This window comes from Oryctolagus cuniculus, chromosome 6, assembly GCF_051225735.1.
Source record: "Oryctolagus cuniculus isolate XC-2025 breed Fujian yellow rabbit chromosome 6, ASM5122573v1, whole genome shotgun sequence".
NCBI classification, from domain to species: domain Eukaryota; kingdom Metazoa; phylum Chordata; class Mammalia; order Lagomorpha; family Leporidae; genus Oryctolagus; species Oryctolagus cuniculus.
The window spans coordinates 30,308,087-30,326,127 of record NC_142872.1 but is presented as its reverse complement, the minus strand read 5'-3'; the positions used below and the strand labels follow the sequence as shown (position 1 = coordinate 30,326,127).

Sequence of the window (18,041 nt, the reverse complement as noted above, 5' to 3'; positions counted from 1 at the left end):
TGGAAGAAGCTCTTGGCTTCTGCCTTCAGATGGGCTATTTGGGGAGTGAACTAGCAGATGGAAGATCTCTCTCTCTCTTCCCACCGATCTGTTTTTTTTTTTTTTTTTTTTTGTTTTTTGTTTTTTTTTTTTGACAGGCAGAGTGGACAGTGAGAGAGACAGAGAGAAAGGTCTTCCTTTTGCCGTTGGTTCACCCTCCAATGGCCGCCGCGGCCGGCGCGCTGCGGCCGGCGCACCGCGCTGATCCGATGGCAGGAGCCAGGAGCCAGGTGCTTTTCCTGGTCTCCCATGGGGTGCAGGGCCCAAGCACCTGGGCCATCCTCCACTGCACTCCCTGGCCACAGCAGAGGGCTGGCCTGGAAGAGGGGCAACCGGGACAGAATCCGGCGCCCCGACCGGGACTAGAACCTGGTGTGCCGGCGCCGCTAGGCGGAGGATTAGCCTAGTGAGCCGCGGCGCCGGCTACTTCCCACCGATCTGTAACTCTGCCCTTCAAATAAATAAATACATCTTTTTTAAAATTTTTTTTTAAATTTTTGACAGGCAGAGTGGACAGTGAGAGAGAGAGAGAAAGGTCTTCCTTTGCCATTGGTTCATCCTCCAATGGCCGCCGTGGCTGGCGCGCTGCTGCCGGCGCACTGCGCTGATCCGAAGGCAGGAGCCAGGTGCTTCTCCTGGTCTCCCATGGGGTGCAGGGCCCAAGCACTTGGGCCATCCTCCACTGCATTCCCGGCCATAGCAGAAAGCTAGCCTGGAAGAGGGGCAACTGGGACAGAATCCAGCGCCCTGACCGGGACTAGAACCTGGTGTGCCGGCGCCACTAGGCGGAGGATTAGCCTGTTGAGCCACGGTGCCGGCCAATAAATACATCTTTTTTTTTAAAAATTTTTTTTTTCTTTAAAAGAGTGCTCATCCTGGCCCTAGCTCAGGCACACCTGGGAGCCTGTTCAAAGTGCAGCCTCAGAATCTGCATTCTAAGGCGCTCTGCAGGGGATGTGTTTGCCCATCAAAGGTTGAGAAGCACAGAAGTGCCTAATTCATAGGGCTTCTGGGAGGATTATTTTTTAAAGAGACATTTATGTACTTGAAAATCAGAGTGGGGGGGGAGGATGGGAGGGAGGGGATCTTCACTGTCCTAGGGGCAACAACAGCCTGGGCTGGGCCAGATCGAAGCCAGGAGCTTCGGGTGTGACTCCTAAGGGGGGGGGGGGGCAAGGGCTTGGGCCATCTGCTGCTACGTTTCCCAGGCCATTAGCAGGGAGCTGGATCAGAAGTAGAGCCGCCGGGACTCGAACCCGGTGCCCAAGTGAGATACCAGGGTCGTAGGCGTGGCTTTACCTGCTAGGGTGCAACGCTGGCGCCTCGGGGAGGGCTAAGGGACTGCGCTTTGTGCAGCGCGTACTCTCCGAACGTCAGCAGCTGCGCTCCCTCCTCCAACCTTCGGTCACCTCCACCCCGCACTCTTTCGGACTGGGGGGCGGAGCCGGCGTCCAAGGCCTTAGAGCTCCCTGCTGGAGGCACTGAAATTCTCTTTGGCAGGGAAAGAGTTAAAGCCCCAGGCCTGGCGCTGGCGGGAGAGCTTCCCCCTAGCCTAGCTCAGACCCCACCCTAGACCCTGGGAGACTGTGACCACAGCCGGAGAGGCTGAGTAATCCTGGGACACGAACCAGGGATTGGGAAAGAGACAGGCAGGAAATACTGTCAGCGCCCGCCGGAGGAGGGGGAGGACGGAAGAGAGCGGAAGAGAGGCGCCCGAGGCGCTCAGGTTTCCAGCCCTGCGTCAAGCGCCCGCGGTCGACCCCTGAGCTGGGGGCCTCCCAGGGGCAGGGAAGCAGGCGCAGGCAGGAGGCAGCAGCGGCCACTTCCTTCTCCTCGGCCGGCCCCCTTCCCTCCGCCCTCCCATTCATTCCGCTGACATTTCCCTGTTTTCCCTAATCGACTCCAGGAGGGAGCGGGTCCCCTGTGCCCCGCCCCCCGCCGCCAGGCTTCCTCCAGCCCAGGAATGGGAGGGGGAGGGGCTCAGATCCGGCTTCAAAGCACCAGCATTCCAGAGTGATTTAGGGACAGCCGCAGGGACCTCCGAGGCGCCAGGGAGCGCGACGGAGAGGGCCTCTTTTCGCACCGGGGCTCCTAGAAGAGAGCGGGGAAGAAACGCCTGGAAGCCGGGCGGAGGGAGGCAGCAAGGGCCCCCCATCCTGGGTGCACCCCACAGCTCTGACAAGCACGCCAAGTTGGCCAGCGTGACCACGCCAGCCCCTGGACCTCTCGTGGGCTGCAGTCAAGCTGGGCAGACCAGGAGGGAGAGGAGATGCGGAAGTGCAGGGTGTGGGAGCTACAGATGGCCATGAGGGCTCTGCCTGGCCAGCTCTGCCATCACGGAGCTGTGTGGCCTTGGCCAAAGCCCTGCGTGCCTCTGGCCTCAGTTTCCCCACCTGTAGATGTGAGGGGAAGAAGCCGGGTGCCAGCTCTGGCCCTGTGTGCCATCAATGCCTGTACACTTCCCACCTGAAGACCCATGGTTGGGAAGGGCCCAGGGTCTCTTTGTCCAGGTGAGGGTGCTGCTCACCTCCTCCCTGGTGCCAGCATCCACTGGGGGACTTGGCTATGCCTCACCTGGTTGGGCCTGAGAGGGCTGTGGCGGAGCAGCCGGGGAGGCAGGGAGGCAAGTCAGCTGGCGGGAGCTGGCTGAGCTGCAAACCGCAGGCTCCTTGAGAGCACACCTCCCCCAGGATGTTTATTTAGAAACCTCTTGAGGGTGGCTCTCCCCCTCCACCTTCCCTGCCCCCTTCCGCAGCCCCACGGGCCGGGCCAGGCTCCAGGAACCTCTCTGCTTCCAAGGCTGAGAAGCGGGTGTGAAAGCAAGCGTGACCCTGTCACCCCTACCCCCACGGTCCATCCCCCAGGGCCCAGGCTTGGCCTGGGGTCAGGCCCTGTGTGGGCCAGCAGGGCGGAGTCCTGACAGCAGAGCAGAGTTTTGGGCTATAAATACTGATTGCAATTCTGTTTTTAACATCTGGACTTAGGCTAGCAAGCCTGCCTCCCTGCCCTGCCCCGCCCCGCTCCGCCTCCCGGGCGCAAGGCTGCAGCAGTTCCATCGACCTGTTAGCCTCGCTTGGCCACTGCCCCGCCACCTGCCTCCCTGGACTCGCCTCTGCCTTCCTGCCCTGGGACTGCTCTGTCTGGCAGGGGGCAGCCCCTGCAGCCTCTCAGCTCCTCCCTCCTCCTCTCAGCAGTCACAGGCCCGGCCTCCTGTAACCTCACCTCTGCAGTAGGGCTGCCAGTTTAGAGAAGGAAAATGCAGGTGCCCAGCTACACTGGAATGGCAGGTGGAGGAGGAGTCAGGTTTTAGGACAGTGTGCCTGGAAGGTGCACTTCTGCTGGAACGGGGCTTGCTGTTCACCTGAGACTCCGACAGAACAGGGCTTACCAGGGTGTGGAAGATTTTTTTCTGCCAAGGGCCATTTGGATTTTTATAAGAGTATCCATGCGACAAGCAAAATGATCACACTGAAAATTAGCCTGCTATAGATTTATTGAATTCTGGGTCCTGCCTGCAGTTGCCTTGGCAATGCCAGATGCTATGACCTCATGGGCCTGACACAGCCCCCATCTCAGCTGTACAAAGGAAGCCAAGGCTGCATCTACAGGCAGACATGGGGGATGGCATCGTGGCACAGTGGGGTTAAGGCGCTGCCTGCAATGCCAGCATCCCATTTGGGTGCTGGTTCAAGTCTCAGCTGCTCCACTTTCGATCCAGCTCCCCACTAATGCACCTGGGAAGGCAGTGGAAGATGGTCCAAATACTTGGGCTCTTGCACCCATGTGGGAGACCTGGAAGAAGCTCCTGGCCCCGGGTTCAGTCTGGCCCAGCCCGGGCTGTTACAGCCATTTCGGAGAGTGAACCAACGGATGGAAGATCTGTCTTTCCCTCTACATAACTCTGCCTTTCAAATCAATAAAAGTAAATCTTAAAAAAAAAAAAAAATCAAAGGCCGCCAGGCACTAGGCTAATCCTCTGCCTGAGGTGCTGGCACCCCGGGTTCTAGTCCCGGTCGGGGTGCTGGATTCTGTCCCACTTGCTCCTCTTCCTGTCCAGCTCTCTGCTGTGGTTCGGGAAGGCAGTGGAGGATGGCCCAAGTTCTTGGGCCCTGCACCCGCATGGGAGACCAGGAGGAAGCATCTGGCTCCTGGCTTCAGATCGGCGCAGCACCGGCTGTAGCAGCCATTTGGGGGGTGAACCAACGGAAAGAAGACCTTTCTCTCTGCCTCTAACTCTGCCTGTCAAAAAATAAAAATAAAAATAAAAAAATAAAAGGCCGACATGGCCACTGTATAGGAAAGGATATGGACTTGAGGGTAGAATGGGGTAGAACTGCAACTCTGCAGCTTAAAACTGGGCCCTCTGGGCAGCGGCTTCTCTGTGCCGTCCCCTGTCTGGTGTAAAAATCAGACCTGCCGTGCAGTGCTGCTCAGGGATCAACCGAGCCAGGCCCCTAACATTGGCTTAGCTGTGCCCAGGGTGATCGCAGTGATTACTGACTTCATGTGGGTCTCCACCCGCCAGCCCTCCGTGTGTGCTACAGCCCCAGGGCTCTCCATACACCTTGCAGGGCCAACGCCTTACTCCTCTGCCAGCCTCCCTGTAAGTCCAGGATTTGCTGCTCCAGGCCTTTTTAACAGGCATCATGCATAGGTCAGTAAAGATAATCAAGGGCTGAGGCTGTGGTGCAGCGGGTTAAAGCGCCACATACAGTGCCGACATCCCAGACATCCCGTATGGGTGGGCGCCAGTTTGAGTCCCAGTTGCCCCACTTCCCATCCAGCTCCCTGCTAATGCACCTGGGAAAGCAGCACTATAGGTGGCTCAAGTCCTTGGGCCCCTGCACTCATGTGGGAGATCTGAATGGAGTTCCAGGTTCCTGGCTTCTGCCTGGCCCAGCATTGCTCATTGTGGCCATTTGGGAAGTGAACCAGCAGATGGAAGATATCTCTCTCTTTTTCTCTCTCTCTGCCTCTCCCTCTGTAACTCTGCCTTTTAGATTATTAAATGTCTTTAATTAAAAAAGATAATCAATCAATACAGCCACCGTGTATCTTGCCCTCACTCACTGGCAATTCTGTGCTGAATACCTTATATTTGGCCCTTATCACATCACAGTGAGGGATCTTAATATTGTGCCCATTTTTTAAAAAAAAATTTATTTGAAAGGCAGAGTTACAGAGAAGCAGAGAGAGAGAGAGAGAGAGAGAGAGAGAGAGAGGTCTTTCATCCACTAGTTTACTCCCCAGATGGCCGCAAGGGCTGGAGCTTCGCTGATCCAAAGCCAGGAGCCAGGCACTTCTTCTGGGTCTCTCACGCCAGTGCAGGGGCCCAAGGACTTGTGCCATCTTCCACTGTCTACCCAGACCATAGCAGAAAGCTGGATCAGAAGTGGAGCTGCCAAGACTGGAACCAGCACCCATGTGGGATGCCGGCACTACAGGTGGCAGCTTTACCCGCTATGTCACAATGCCTGCCTCATATTGTGCCCATTTCATAGTAAGTGAAGCCAAGGCTCAGAGGGGCTGAATAACTTATCTAACCAACTACTGGTTGGGGGGCACCAGGACTCGAGTGGCCCGCCTCCTGGGCCTGTGCCCTTGGGTACTGAGGCCAGACAGTGGGGCAGGGAGTCTGTGGGCCCCTCAGACATAGGTAGAACGTCCTTCACAAGCAGGGGTCAGCTGTGGCTGCAAAGCCTGTCTCCAGACCAACTGGCATCTCCCCCACCAATAGCTTCTTGTGCTGCGTGTGCGACCTTGTGGCCTTACATCACACACTCAGAGCTGGCAGAGGCGGGGGCTGAGCCCCTGAGGAGACAGTCTCCAGGAGACCCTTGCTATCTCCACGAGCCCCAATCAACATGCATATGTGACACCCCCTGTCCAAGGGGCACCCCCAGCAGAATAACCCAATGAACAGACAGTAACGCCTTAAAAACCCGAGACACCGCATCAAAGCCAGTGTCCCGCTCGGGCACTCCGCCGGCTCGCCTCTGGGACCAGACGCTTTCTCTGTCACTTGCCAATTGAATAAAAGTTTCTGCCTCTTTGCAAATTGTTTCCTGGCTTTTTATTTCTCTACCAAGCTGAGGAGAACCCGGGAGACCTGCTCCAGCCCCCCCCCCCCCCCCCCCGCCCCAGTGACCGGGAACAGGCACTGACAGCATCGTCCCGCTGGCCTTACCAGACCCTTTTTAGCTCTTTAGAAACCACCGCCACTGGCTGGATCTCTCTTTCAGGTGAGGATCTGGGTCTGGGAACAAGAGAATCCTGCCCTGCAGGGAGGGGGCCGGCTCTCACTGTGTGAGGGCTGCGTGTTCCAGGCTCAGTACTCTGGGCGGTACGATGTCATCTCATTTAATCTTCACAACAACCCCTGGGGGACACTGTCCCCATTTTCTTGGCTAAGGAAAGAGGTTGAGGGAGACTGAGCAGCCCGACCAGTCCCGAGGACAGTCAGCAGCAGGGGAAGGACCCAGCCCGGGCTGTCCCCTTCCAGCGCGCGTCTCACAGGCGCCAGCTGCCCCCTCCCTCCGCGTCTCCTTAATGCCCCTCTCCTAGCTGACTCCCCTCTGCTGCTCCTCACCCCGATTTTATGTCACAGGTGGGTCTCTCAGACCAGCTGAGAGATCCAGTCTCTGGGCCTGGTGGCTGTGGGATGTACAACAGGACCCCCCGTATCCGTCCCACTGCACACAGCACCACTACTTACCGCTGGCCGAGGCCAGGATCATCGCTTGCAGCATCTCGGTGTCAAACTGGTTGTTGGGCCAGGTGCCGGTCTCATCGCCATTTTGGGAGCTGGGGAGAGAGTGGGGTGGTAAGCAGAGTCTCCCCCACCAGCCTAGCTCAAGCCCCAGCTGGGCCCCCAAATCTACTGCCCCTTCCCAGCCTGTGCCCAACACCCACCCCTTTCAGCAAGGTAGGAGGTGCTGACCCAACCCCTGGGGAGCCAGATCCCCAACCCGCTCCCTACTGTCTCAGACGCACTTGAGGACCCCCGAGGGGTTGTGGCAGAGACACCCCTCCCAGAGCCACAGAAAGGGTTAGGGATCTAGAGATGCCCCAGGGAAAAACGGGGGAGACCCCAAGAGACCCTGCAGCAGGGAGAACGAAAATTCTAGAACGCCAATCTAATCTCTGCCTCAGAGTGAACTGTTACCCGGCAAACCAGCGCCTGCCACTCCTGTCACAGGAGCACTCCAGCACGACTCTAGAACATTCTATCAGCAAACCCTCCTGGAGCGTTTCCCTGGTCCTGGACCTCCTTCTTTCCTGAGAAGTCTGGGCAGATGCTGTGCCTTAGAATCCCCGCCCCCAGCCTTTGCCTTAGTCGCACAAATGATATTTATTAGAAGGGATCCCGAGCCCCAAGCTGGGTCAGGTGCTTCTGCTGCGCTCCCACCTCTGGGGCTGCCCTGTGGGCGCTCACCAGGCGCCATGACCGCCATTGCACCTGCTCCTCCCCAACGCTGACCTCTGCCCGCTTCCTCCCGAAGCACCGGACCTGCTGATGACTCTTAGAAGCTCTTTGCCTTTTAAAATGTGAAGTGACTCCTAACTGTAAAAAGCACTCAACTATCAAAGAACCCTAAAGAATTACAACTTAATCTGGAGTTTCCCAAAGTGACAATTTTTTCTTTTTGGACTTTATTTATTTATTTGAAAGGCAGAGTTACAGCCACAGAGAGGGAGAGACAGACAGAAACGTGTTCTATCCTCCGGTCGGCCAAATGGCCACAATGGCCAGAGCGGCGACGATCTGAAGCCAGGAGTTTCCTCCAGTCTCCTACGTGGCTACAGAGGCCCAAGCATCCTCCATTGCTTTCCCAGGTGCATTAGGGAGCTGGATCAGAAGTGGAACACCTGGGACATGAACCGGCACCCCAGGCAGAGGCTTAACCTACTAGGCCACAGAGCCAGCCTCCCAGGGTAACAATTTCTATGGAAGGTTTAGATTATTTTAATTTGCAGGGGGTAGGGCATGGGGAGGGTGCCCTGATGCAGTCTGTCTATTAGAGAGTACAGAGAAGTTCCTCTAGCAATAGTTGTCTAGGTGAGTGGGTAGGGCCGGTGCAGAGGAGGGGGAGGATTGGCGCCAGGGGAAGGCTGCAGGGCAGGCCTTCCAGGAGCAGGAGTGCGCCGTGAGGAGCAGGCACTTAAGACAGGGGCTAACACACTGCGCAGGATGCCCACATCCCCAAGTCCCAGCTCCACTCCAGCTTCCTGCTGCGTGACGCCTCGGGAGGCAGCAGGTGATGGCTCCTGTTCCCGAGTTCCCGTCATCCACAGGGGTGACCTGGACTGAGTTGCTGGCCTCTGGCTTTAGACTGGCCCAGCCTTGGCTGTTGCAAGCATGTAGGGAATGAACTCACAGATTAGAGTTCACTCTTGATTTTTTTCTCTCTCGCAAATAAACAAATGCAAATTCAAAAGTAATTTTCAGAGTATGTATGAATGTTTGCTCACTTTGGGTGAGCACCAACACTTCCTGATGATGTTTGCAGGTTCTGTCCTGGCCTATGGCTTCTTCCACTCTGGGGTTCCCATCCCAAGTAGCTGGGCTTGGTTTAAGAATTCAATAGGTTTGGCCGGCGCCACGGCTCACTAGGCTAATCCTCCGGTTGTGGCGCTGGCACACCGGGTTCTAGTCCCGGTCGGGGCGCCAGATTCTGTCCCAGTTGCCCCTCTTCTAGGCCAGCTCTCTGCTGTGGCCAGGGAGTGCAGTGGAGGATGGCCCAAGTCCTTGGGCCCTACACCCCATGGGAGACCAGGAGAAGCACCCGGCTCCTGGCTTCAGATCAGCGCGGTGCGCCGGCAGCAGCGCGCCGGCCGCGGCAGACATTGGAGGGTGAACCAATGGCAAAGGAAGACCTTTCTCTCTGTCTCTGTCTCTCACTGTCCACTCTGCCTGTCAAAAAAAAAAAAAAAAAAAAAAAAAAATTCAAATAGGGCCCGTGGCTGCAGCACGTCACCTTGGCCTTGTCCCAGAGAACAGATAGGAAAGTTGGGGTTGGAGGGGAAGGGAGGAAACTGGCTTCCCCTCCCAAGAGTGGGAAAAGCTGGAATTCTCTATGCATGTAACAACTATTGAGTAATTGCTGTGGGCAGACACGGGGCTAGGCACTAGGGTAATATCTGTGAACGTGACAAGCAGTCCATCTCTGGTACTCACGGAGCTCACTGAGGCCCTGATAATAAACAGTGACACAGTGTAATTGTCACCGTGACAAATGCACGCAGGCAAAGAGCGGGGCTGCCGCAGCGTGGAAGGGGAGCGCCGCCCAGCCCGCGTCCGGAGGTCAGTCTAGGCTTCCTTGGGGGACTGAAACGAACCCTCCAGGAGCCTTGCAGGAGAAGGACAGCTAAACAAACAGAAGGAAGCACCAAAAGTCACCCCTTGGTAAACACCAGCTAAAAACAGACTCAGGCAGGGAGCCTTGCCAGTGGCTTCTCCCTGAATACCAAAATACTAACTACAGTAATTCAGATTACTCATTAATCACAAATTTTTTAAAGTGTCACAGAGATCTGAGGGCACCACTTTCATGAGGTGAACAAATCTAATGACACTGATAGCAGAACGAGCTAATACTGAGTATCTCCTGGTGGCACAGAGCTCGCGCCGCGGCCGAGCAGGTGAGGCCGCCGCTTGCCAACATTGCCATCCGGCATCAGAGTCCCAGCTGCTCTGCATCCGGTCACCTGCCTGCTAACGTGCCTAGGAAAGCAGTGGAAGATGGCCCAAGTCCTGGGCTCCTGCCACCCATGTGGGAGACCCAGATGAAGCTCCTGGCTCCTGTCTTTGGCCTGACTCAGTCCCAGACCATTGCAGCCATTTAGGGAGTATGCCAGCAGATGAAGATCTCTTTCTGTCTCTCCCATTCTGCCTGCCTTTCAACTAACTAAAAGTAAATGTTAAAAAATAATAAACTGGGACTGACATAGCACGTTAAGCCTCTGCCTGCGGTGCTAGCATCCTGTGTGGGTGCTGGTTCAAGAACTGGCTGTGGGGTCAGCGCTGTGGCATAGGAGGTAAAGCCACAGCCTGCAGCACCAGCATCCCATATGGGCACCCGGTCGAGTCCCGGCTGCTCCACTTCTGATCCAGCTCTCTCTTGTGGCCTGGGAAAGCAGCAGAAGATGGCCCAAGTCCTTGGACACCTGCACCTGTATGGGAGACCCAGAAGCAGCTTCTGGCTCCTGGCTCAGCCTGGCCTACCCCTGGCCACTTCAGCCATGTGGGGGAGTCAAACAGCAAAAGGAAGATCTCTCCCTCTCTCTCCTCTCTAACTCTACCTTTCAAATAAATTTAAAAATCTTTACAAACATAAAGAAATCACCCCTCATGTGATGCAGCGGGAGGCTGTAGTACCACTGCTGGAATACTCCTGCTAAAATTGTTTAACCTGAACCTATGAGTAAACAATCAGCAAATAATGAGAAGCCCAGATTATGGGGCATTTTAAAAGACAATCGGCCTAGGTGCTTTAAAAATATCTATGACATGAGAGCGAGAGAGAGCGCGAGCGAGCGAGACGGGGTGGGGGTGTCTGAGACTAAACTGTGCTCTCGGGCTGAACCCTGGGTTTGTGTAGGATATGAAGAAACAAGTGGCAGGATGTCCTGGGAACATTTACAGCTCCAGGCCGGGGACCGTGTGTCATTGCGTTTGCCTCCTAACACCCTCGCGGTTATCTGGGAGAAGGCCATTGCTCCTAGGAGGCACACACTGCAGTATTCCAAACGTCAGGATGCTCCCAACTTGCTTTCAAACGGTTCAGAAAAAACAATGTGGGTGTAAACGTGTTTGGGTAGAGATGAAATGAATGTGCCAAATAGTAACAGTTAATGAATCTAAGTACAAAGAGTAAAGAGAATTTGGGGGTTGATCACACTATCATTTCTACTTTTTTGATAGGTTCAAAACATTTATTTTCCTTCTTATTTTTTGGGAAACATTTCTAAATAAAAGGTTGTGGGGGAGGAGCGGCACTGTGGTGTAGTGGGTAAAGTCACTGCCTGTGACACTGGCATCCTACATGGGCTCCAGTTCAAGTCCCAGCTGCTCCACTTCCAACCCAGCTCCCTGCTACTGTGCCTGGGAAAGCAGCGGAAGATGGCCTAGGTGCTTAGGCCCCTGCACCCATGTGGGAGACCTGGAAGCAGCTCCCCGCTCATGGCTGTGGTCTGGCCCAGCCCTGTCCTTTGCGGCCATTTAGGGGTGAACCAGCAGACAGATAATCTAACTCTACCTTTCAAATAAAATAAATCTTCAACATGAACAAATCAAAGGTTAAGGGGTCAAACCACGTGTTAGATGAGGCGCCGTGTTCTGGAGAGGCCTTTGCAGGCAGAGCAGGCAGCCTGCCCATGCCTCTGCGGACCAAGAGGAGACCAGAGAAGCTGTCACAGAGGAGCTGGGGCAGCGGTGGGGCTGCAGAGTGGACAGTAAAGTTTCTGTTCTCATCCTAAGCGCTCTGGGAGGCCACAGAGCTGTTCTTTTTATTTAGAATGTTTATTATTTCCATCTCTCTCAAAGAGAGCGAGGGGCCAATGCTGTGCAGCTGTGCTGTAGCAGGTAAAGTCACCACCTGCAGTGCCGCCAGCCCATATGGGCACTGGTTCAAGTCCCAGCTGCTCCACTTCCAATCCAGCTCTCTGCTATGGCCTGGGAAAGCAGAAGATGGCCAACGTTTTTGGGTCCCTGCACCTGCGTGGGAGACCTGGAAGAAGCTCCCAGCTCCTGGCTTTGGATTCGCCCAGCTCTGGCCATAGTGGTCATTTGGGGAGTGAACCAGCCAATGGGAGATCTCTCTCTCTCTCTCCTTCTCTGTGTATAACTCTGACGTTCCAATAAATAAATAAATCTTAAAAGAGAGTGAGCTATGAGAGAGAGAGAGAGAGAGAGAGAGAGAGAGACAGACAGACAGACAGACAGGCAGGCATGAAGTAGGCTGAGGCCAGGCTGAAACCACATGTGCGGCGGGGACCAGGCACCTGGGCTCCATCAGACATAGAGCATCCGGGACTGGAGATAATGCGGGCTCTGCTTTGTATTTACTTTTTTTTTTTTTTTTAATGTAACAAAAGACCTAACCTCTGAACTGCTATATTCCTAAAGCTGTACCTTTGAAATTTGTATTTATTAAATAAAAGCTAAAAAAGACTTAACATGTAAAACCATACATACATGGGCCCTGGCGTAGTGGCATAGCTGGGTAAGCCACAGTCTACGACACTGTCATTCCCTATCAGAGCATGGAGTCCCACTGCTTCGCTTCTCATCCAGCTCCCTACCAATGCACCTGGGAAAGGAGCAGAAGACGGCTCAGGTGCTGGGGCTCCTGCCCTCACACGGGAGACTTTGGATGGAGTTCCAGGCGCCTGGCCTCCACTTGGCCCAACCCCAGCCACTGCGGCCATTTGGGGAGTGAGTCAGCAGATGGAAGATCTCTCTCTCTCCCTCTCTCCCCCTCCCTCCTTCCCTCTCTCTCCCTCTCTAACCATATTTCAAATAAATAAATCTTAAAAAAAAAAAAAAAAAAACAAACAGCAGTTACCTGGGAATAAACCTTCTTGATGTTCCAAGTGTGAATTAGTTTGTGAACAGCTTATTTGGTTCAGATTAAAAAAAAAGGTTGTGGATGTTGTTTACATAAAGAAAAAAGTTTGCAAAGATATATATTAAAATGTTAATGATTCAATGAATAAACTGTAGAAAAACAAAAAGGATAAATTTTTACACTAAAAGGGCTTAAGAGAGCTAAGAGGTATTCAATCACACATACAATGTGGATCTTAAAGAATCATTGAGGTGGGTGTTGATGCAGAGTTAAGCTGCTGCTAGGGTCACCCTCATCCCACATCAGAGCGCCTCAGCTGGAGTCCTGCCTGCTCCACTTCCCATCCGGCTTCCTAGTGATGCACAAGAGAACGCAGCATTCCATGGGTCCCTGCCAGCGGCATGGGAGCCGGGGATGGAGTCCTTGGCTCCTGGCTTAGTCTGGCCCAGCCCCAGCTACCGCTGACATTTGGGGGGAGCAAAGCAGCAGACAGAAGAACTCTGTCTCTCTGCCTTTCAAGCAGATAAATAAATGTTTGTTTTTAAAAGCTGAACAGTGAGATCACTATGCCATTCTCTATGCTTTTGTATGCGTTGGAACTCTCCATCGTTAAAGGAAGTTCGTGCTAGTTCTTAAATTGTAAAATCATGGGTAGGTTTTCTTTCACGTTTATCTTTATTTCTCATGTTTCTGTAATGAATGTGCGTTACTCTATAAGCAGAAAAAGACGCTGCTGTTTGCTCGTTGGACGACTGCCTGAACTGCGAGCGAGCGCGAGCAGCGACAGTGCTTCTCAGAGGAAGCATGGAGGGGCCGGGGCTGAGGAGTGGCAGTGAGGAGCCATCCCAGGGGAACAGGCTGGGGCACAGGAAGCCAAACAGAGACCCCCTTCTCTGTGCAGAGGCTGGCGAAGCTTCGGCGCAGTGCCTGCGATACAGCCCCAAGAGCGAGAAACGACTTGCTGGGCTCAGAGCTGGGGACAACAGCTGTTGGGACCAGAAGCCAAAAGGATGACCTGAGCAGGGCCAGCGGCGGGGAGGAGAGCACTTGGTGGGCAGGGGCCTCAGCATGTGAGTCATTTTTCCTTTTGTCTGGGCAGCGTGTCCCAGCACTGGCTTGAACTAGAATCAGGTTTACTGCAGAACTTAACACTAGCCTTGCCTGCAGCCAGTGTGCCTTATTAGACTGAGCGTGGCGGGCAGTGGACAAGATGGCAGGCAGGGCATGGTAGAGGAGCTGCGGAGGGCTGGAGGCAGGGGTAGACTAAGGGAAACCACCCCCCCAAGCTCACTCCAATGCACTCGTCAGAATGGAAGCTCTGCCATTTCCAGGATCCTCACAGGCCCCACCACAGGGCCTTTGCATATGCTCTTCCCTTCTACCTGGAATGCACTTCCTTTTGCGTCTTCAGCTGGTCAATTCCGGTTCTGAGGACAGCCACGTGTCCCACGTACTAAATGTGAGCAGTACTGCTCTTCCTAGCACTTGTGACCTTGTATTTATTTCTATGATTACTGGTTGATATTAGTCTCCCTCAAAACACTACATACTCCTTAGGGGCAGCAATCCGGTCTGTGCAAACGCCATCTCCTCCAGGCAGCCTTCCCTGACCCCTCCTCCACCACACTCACATCACCCTCTTTGCAGAATTTACTAGGTTTTATAATTACATGTTTTCCTCCTGTGATTTCTTGATAAGTTGTCTGCGCTGCTGGCCTGGAGGCCTGTGAGTTCAGGGATCCCGTCCCTTGCTCACTTTTATGGCCCAGTGTTTAGCACAGTAGATGTTCAGTGAACGTTCGCTGCACGTGTGAACACATGGCTGACTTATTAGACAACCTAAGAGAAAGTGCTGAGGGAAGAGGGGGCCGCAGCCCAAGCCTTCCTTGAGGGGCCTGGTTGGATGTTTCACATTCCTGCAACCAGAGACAGGACTGTGCTCGTCTGGGAGCTGAACCTCTGCCGCCACATCAGGATCTCCTAAGCCCTGGTGGCCGCGAGGGGAGGGCTCAGCTGCTGCTGGGAGGGGCAACAAGGGAGCCCGGCATCTGTCACAGCCGGCCAACGTGGGCAGCAGAGCCCGAGCCTGGAGGAGGTGGGGGAGGCAGCCCAGCCCCCCCCCCCCCCCCCGCCTCCCCAGGCTCCTGGGACCGCTGGCTTCTAGCAGGGAGCCCTGGCCCACGGCCCATCCCACTCCCCTCAGACCCACTGAAGGGCTGCTTCCGCCTCCCTCCCCCACCCCCCATGGGGGTTCCTGTCTCAGCAGGAACTCATTCCCTTATTGAAATGAGCAGCTGGGGCAGCCCGGATGGAAGGGCCCTTAGTGCAGAGCAGGGATCAAAGGCTCTGTGTGTGCAGGGCAGGCGGAGGGAGGGTCTCTCTTCCCCCCACCGTGTGTGTGTGTGTGTGTGTGTGTGTGTGTGTGTGTAGGGTCTCTCCTCCCCCCATCGTGTGTGTGTGTGTGTGCACGGGAGTGCACGCGCTTGCCCACAAGCACAAAGAAATGAGAGACAGACAGGAGGAGGAATAACAGAAGACAAGGACAAAAAGAACCCATGAGGGGAAGCAGAAATCATGGAGGTGAACAAAGGCTGCGGGGAGGGCGTTAGAACACTGGGACCCGATGGAAGGCGAAGACACGGAAAAGAGGTCAAGGACAAGGGCCAGGAGCCAGGGATGGGGAAAAGGAAGAACACACGGGTCCCTTGCACGCATGCTGAGTGCCTCTGCCGCTGGCAGGCGCCGCGCAAGGCCAGGAGGCACAAGCCGTGAGGGCTGACCGGCAGCGCCTGAGACAGAACCTGAGACGGAGATGAGACAGGGAGAGGCAGAGATCTTGATCTAAGACAGAAGCTAAGGAGGATGTGGGGATTTAAAAAAAAAAAAGAAAAAGCAGAGCAGAGACACACAAACTTGAGAGACACAGGGCTGAGACAGAAGGCCCGCCCTCCTCCGGTCCATCTCCAGCTGGGCTGTCCCTGCGGCAGGAGGGAGCCCAGCTGCATTGGGAGGAGGGGACATGGGCCGCAGGTGGGTACGGGCTGCGCTCCTCCACCCAGAGACCAGCTAGCAAACCCTTGGGGGATGGGAAAAAGTGGCTGTGGGGGCCAACAGGGTGGGGGGCGGGCGAGTGTATCAGATGAGCTCAAAATAGTCAGGGTAGGCGTCTCTTCCTTCCAGGACCCTTGTCCCAGCCCCCAGCGCGCCACTGTGGAGGCGCGGAGCCCTCCCCCCTCCTCCCACGTCATCGCTGAGAAATGCCGCAGGGTGGGAGCCGTCACCTACCCGCTGGTGCCGGGTCGCTGGGCCTGAGAGAAGCGCCAGTCCGTGTTGGGCGGGGCTTGCTGTGGAGAAAACAGAGGGACAGGAGCTGAGTACCCAGGCGAAGACGGGTGTCATGAGAGCGGGGGAGGGGAGGGACAGGCACTGGGGTAAGATGTCGCCAAAGACAGAGTGCACCTCAGGTCTCTGAGGTCCGAGTGCCAGGGGTCAGGGAGAGCACCGAGTGTTACTGCGACCCCAGAGAGCAAGCCCAGACTCCTGTGAAGAAATGGTCCCTTCTTCTGTCCCCATTCGCCGAGCTTCTGAGCCAAACCCGGGCACTGGACGTGCCCACCGCAGGGAAGGGGTGTGGCGAGGGCCCCTGCCAGGGCCCGTGGAGGCCTTTAGAGGGGATCTCCCAGGCCTGCGCCGAGCTCGCCGGCTCCGGAGCTGGGGACAAAGCATCCTCAGCAGCAAGATGGCTGCGGCTCCCAGTAACCCTTCTCGCGCCAGGACACCTTCCAGGGACGCCTCCTCCGCACCCTGGCTCCCCGGGAGCTCTTCCCACAGCTACATACATTATTAATTTAGGAGTCGCGCCAGCCGGGGCCTTTGCAGGGCATCCAAGCCCCGGGACACGGCTCACCCCCAGGGACTCCTTGCCAGACAAAGCCTGGGACTGAGGAGGAGGAAACTAGGCTGCTCTGTTGGGACGCAGAGCGTGGCTGGTAGCGAGCCCAGCAGGATCAAACTCCCACAGCTCGGTTTCCAGGGTCCCCAGGGGGCCCCTCTGTAGCTCCGTCCCAGCCCCGCCACTCCTGAGTCGCTCCCAATCGTCCCATCACACACGTCTCACAGAGCACCCCAGAGCCGCCATCTCACCAATTCTGGGGTGTGCTGGCAACTCTCACCCTCACTCCCAGGAGCAGAGGGTACGAGCGGCTCAGATTACACTGGGGAGAAGGACCGGCCAGCCAGAGACTCACACTAGGGCTCACAGAGGACAGAGAACGGAGCAGAGCCCAGAAACCTCCCGAGGGGCACCAGCGGTTGCCAGCACCATTGAGGCTGCCTGTGAAAGGCACAGGGACACCAGCACCCTTGGCCGCCGTGTATTCTAACACAGAGGACGCAGGCAGGGGTGGTAACTTGCTGCAAGATAGGGAGCCGGGCGGAACTCAACCAACACCAGGAAGGCGGGTCCGAGGGTGCTCAGTGAGGACTGCTCAGGGAAGGGAGCCCAGAATTTTCGCCCCAAGGAACATCCTGAAAGAGAAAGAGCCCCACCCCCAGCCCAGCCCAGCGGAGGAAAATCTTCTCCCCCGACCTCCAGCTTCCCAAGGGCCAAAATTCAAAGCACCTTCTCCGGACTCCGACGGCCCTGGTTCGACTCCTACCACCGCTCACCCTGAACTTGAGCAAGTTATTTGATCTCTGGGAAACTCAGTTCCACTTAGGCAAAGAGGATGCAGGTCCCTCTCCAACAGCGGGGGTGAGACAAGCAAATGAGGTCTGGTACACTAAGGCTACTTCAATCAGCCGGTACAATGCCCGCAGCCAGGCGCTTCAGAACAGAATCCCGGTTCGGTAGGGGCCCAGAGAGGCTGGAAGAAATCTTCGAGGGTTGTGGAAAGGTGCGCCTGTTACCCCTTCCCCACAAACGAGGGCACCTGGCATCTAGCACAGCTGTGGCTTTCCATCAGCCACAGGAGCAAGGACCTGCCAGAGCCTCAAACACTGTGGTCACCCCCAAAGCCCTGACCCTGGGTTGCTGGGTACACTGTGGTCACGACCGAGTCAAGAGCCCGTTTGCTTCAGTCCCCCACTTCCCTGCGAGAGGAAGGGCCCCAGCTACTCACTCCCTCCTGGCCATGCGGCGCCCCAGCCTGCCCAAGGCTTCCGGGCTGAAAAGGTCTCCGGCCTCAGCACTGCGTTCCTGGCCCTGAGTCCCTGAGTTCCGCGCCCAGGACGCCCCGAGTCGCCCCAGCGCTCCAGGCGTCACAGCAGGCTCAGGCCCGCCCGGGTTGCGGATGATAAGAAGTCTAAGCCTCGGCCTGCCCCTGGGGGCAGTCGCGACCTGGGGCCCTCACGTCTGACGCCGGCCACGGCAAAAGCCTGAGTGCGTGGAGGCCCGGGTGCGAGGGGCAAGCGCGCACAGGTGCTGGCCCTGCG

The 18,041-nt window shown here is 56.1% G+C and overlaps 1 protein-coding gene across 20 annotated transcripts in view; it reads right to left on the bottom strand.

Moving 5' to 3' along the window:
• The window catches only part of LOC100353508 (protocadherin gamma-C4), a 193,861-nt gene that overhangs the window by 3,053 nt on the left and 172,767 nt on the right, over window positions 1-18,041 (bottom strand). For all 20 annotated transcript variants that reach the window (XM_089335983.1, XM_070076229.2, XM_070076240.2 and 17 more), the window contains 2 exons: window positions 15,894-15,952; window positions 6,755-6,843 (listed from right to left, as the gene is read on the bottom strand). In XM_089335983.1, coding sequence (XP_089192109.1) covers window positions 6,755-6,843; window positions 15,894-15,952 — 148 coding nt within the window. The remainder of the gene's footprint in view (window positions 1-6,754; window positions 6,844-15,893; window positions 15,953-18,041) is intronic.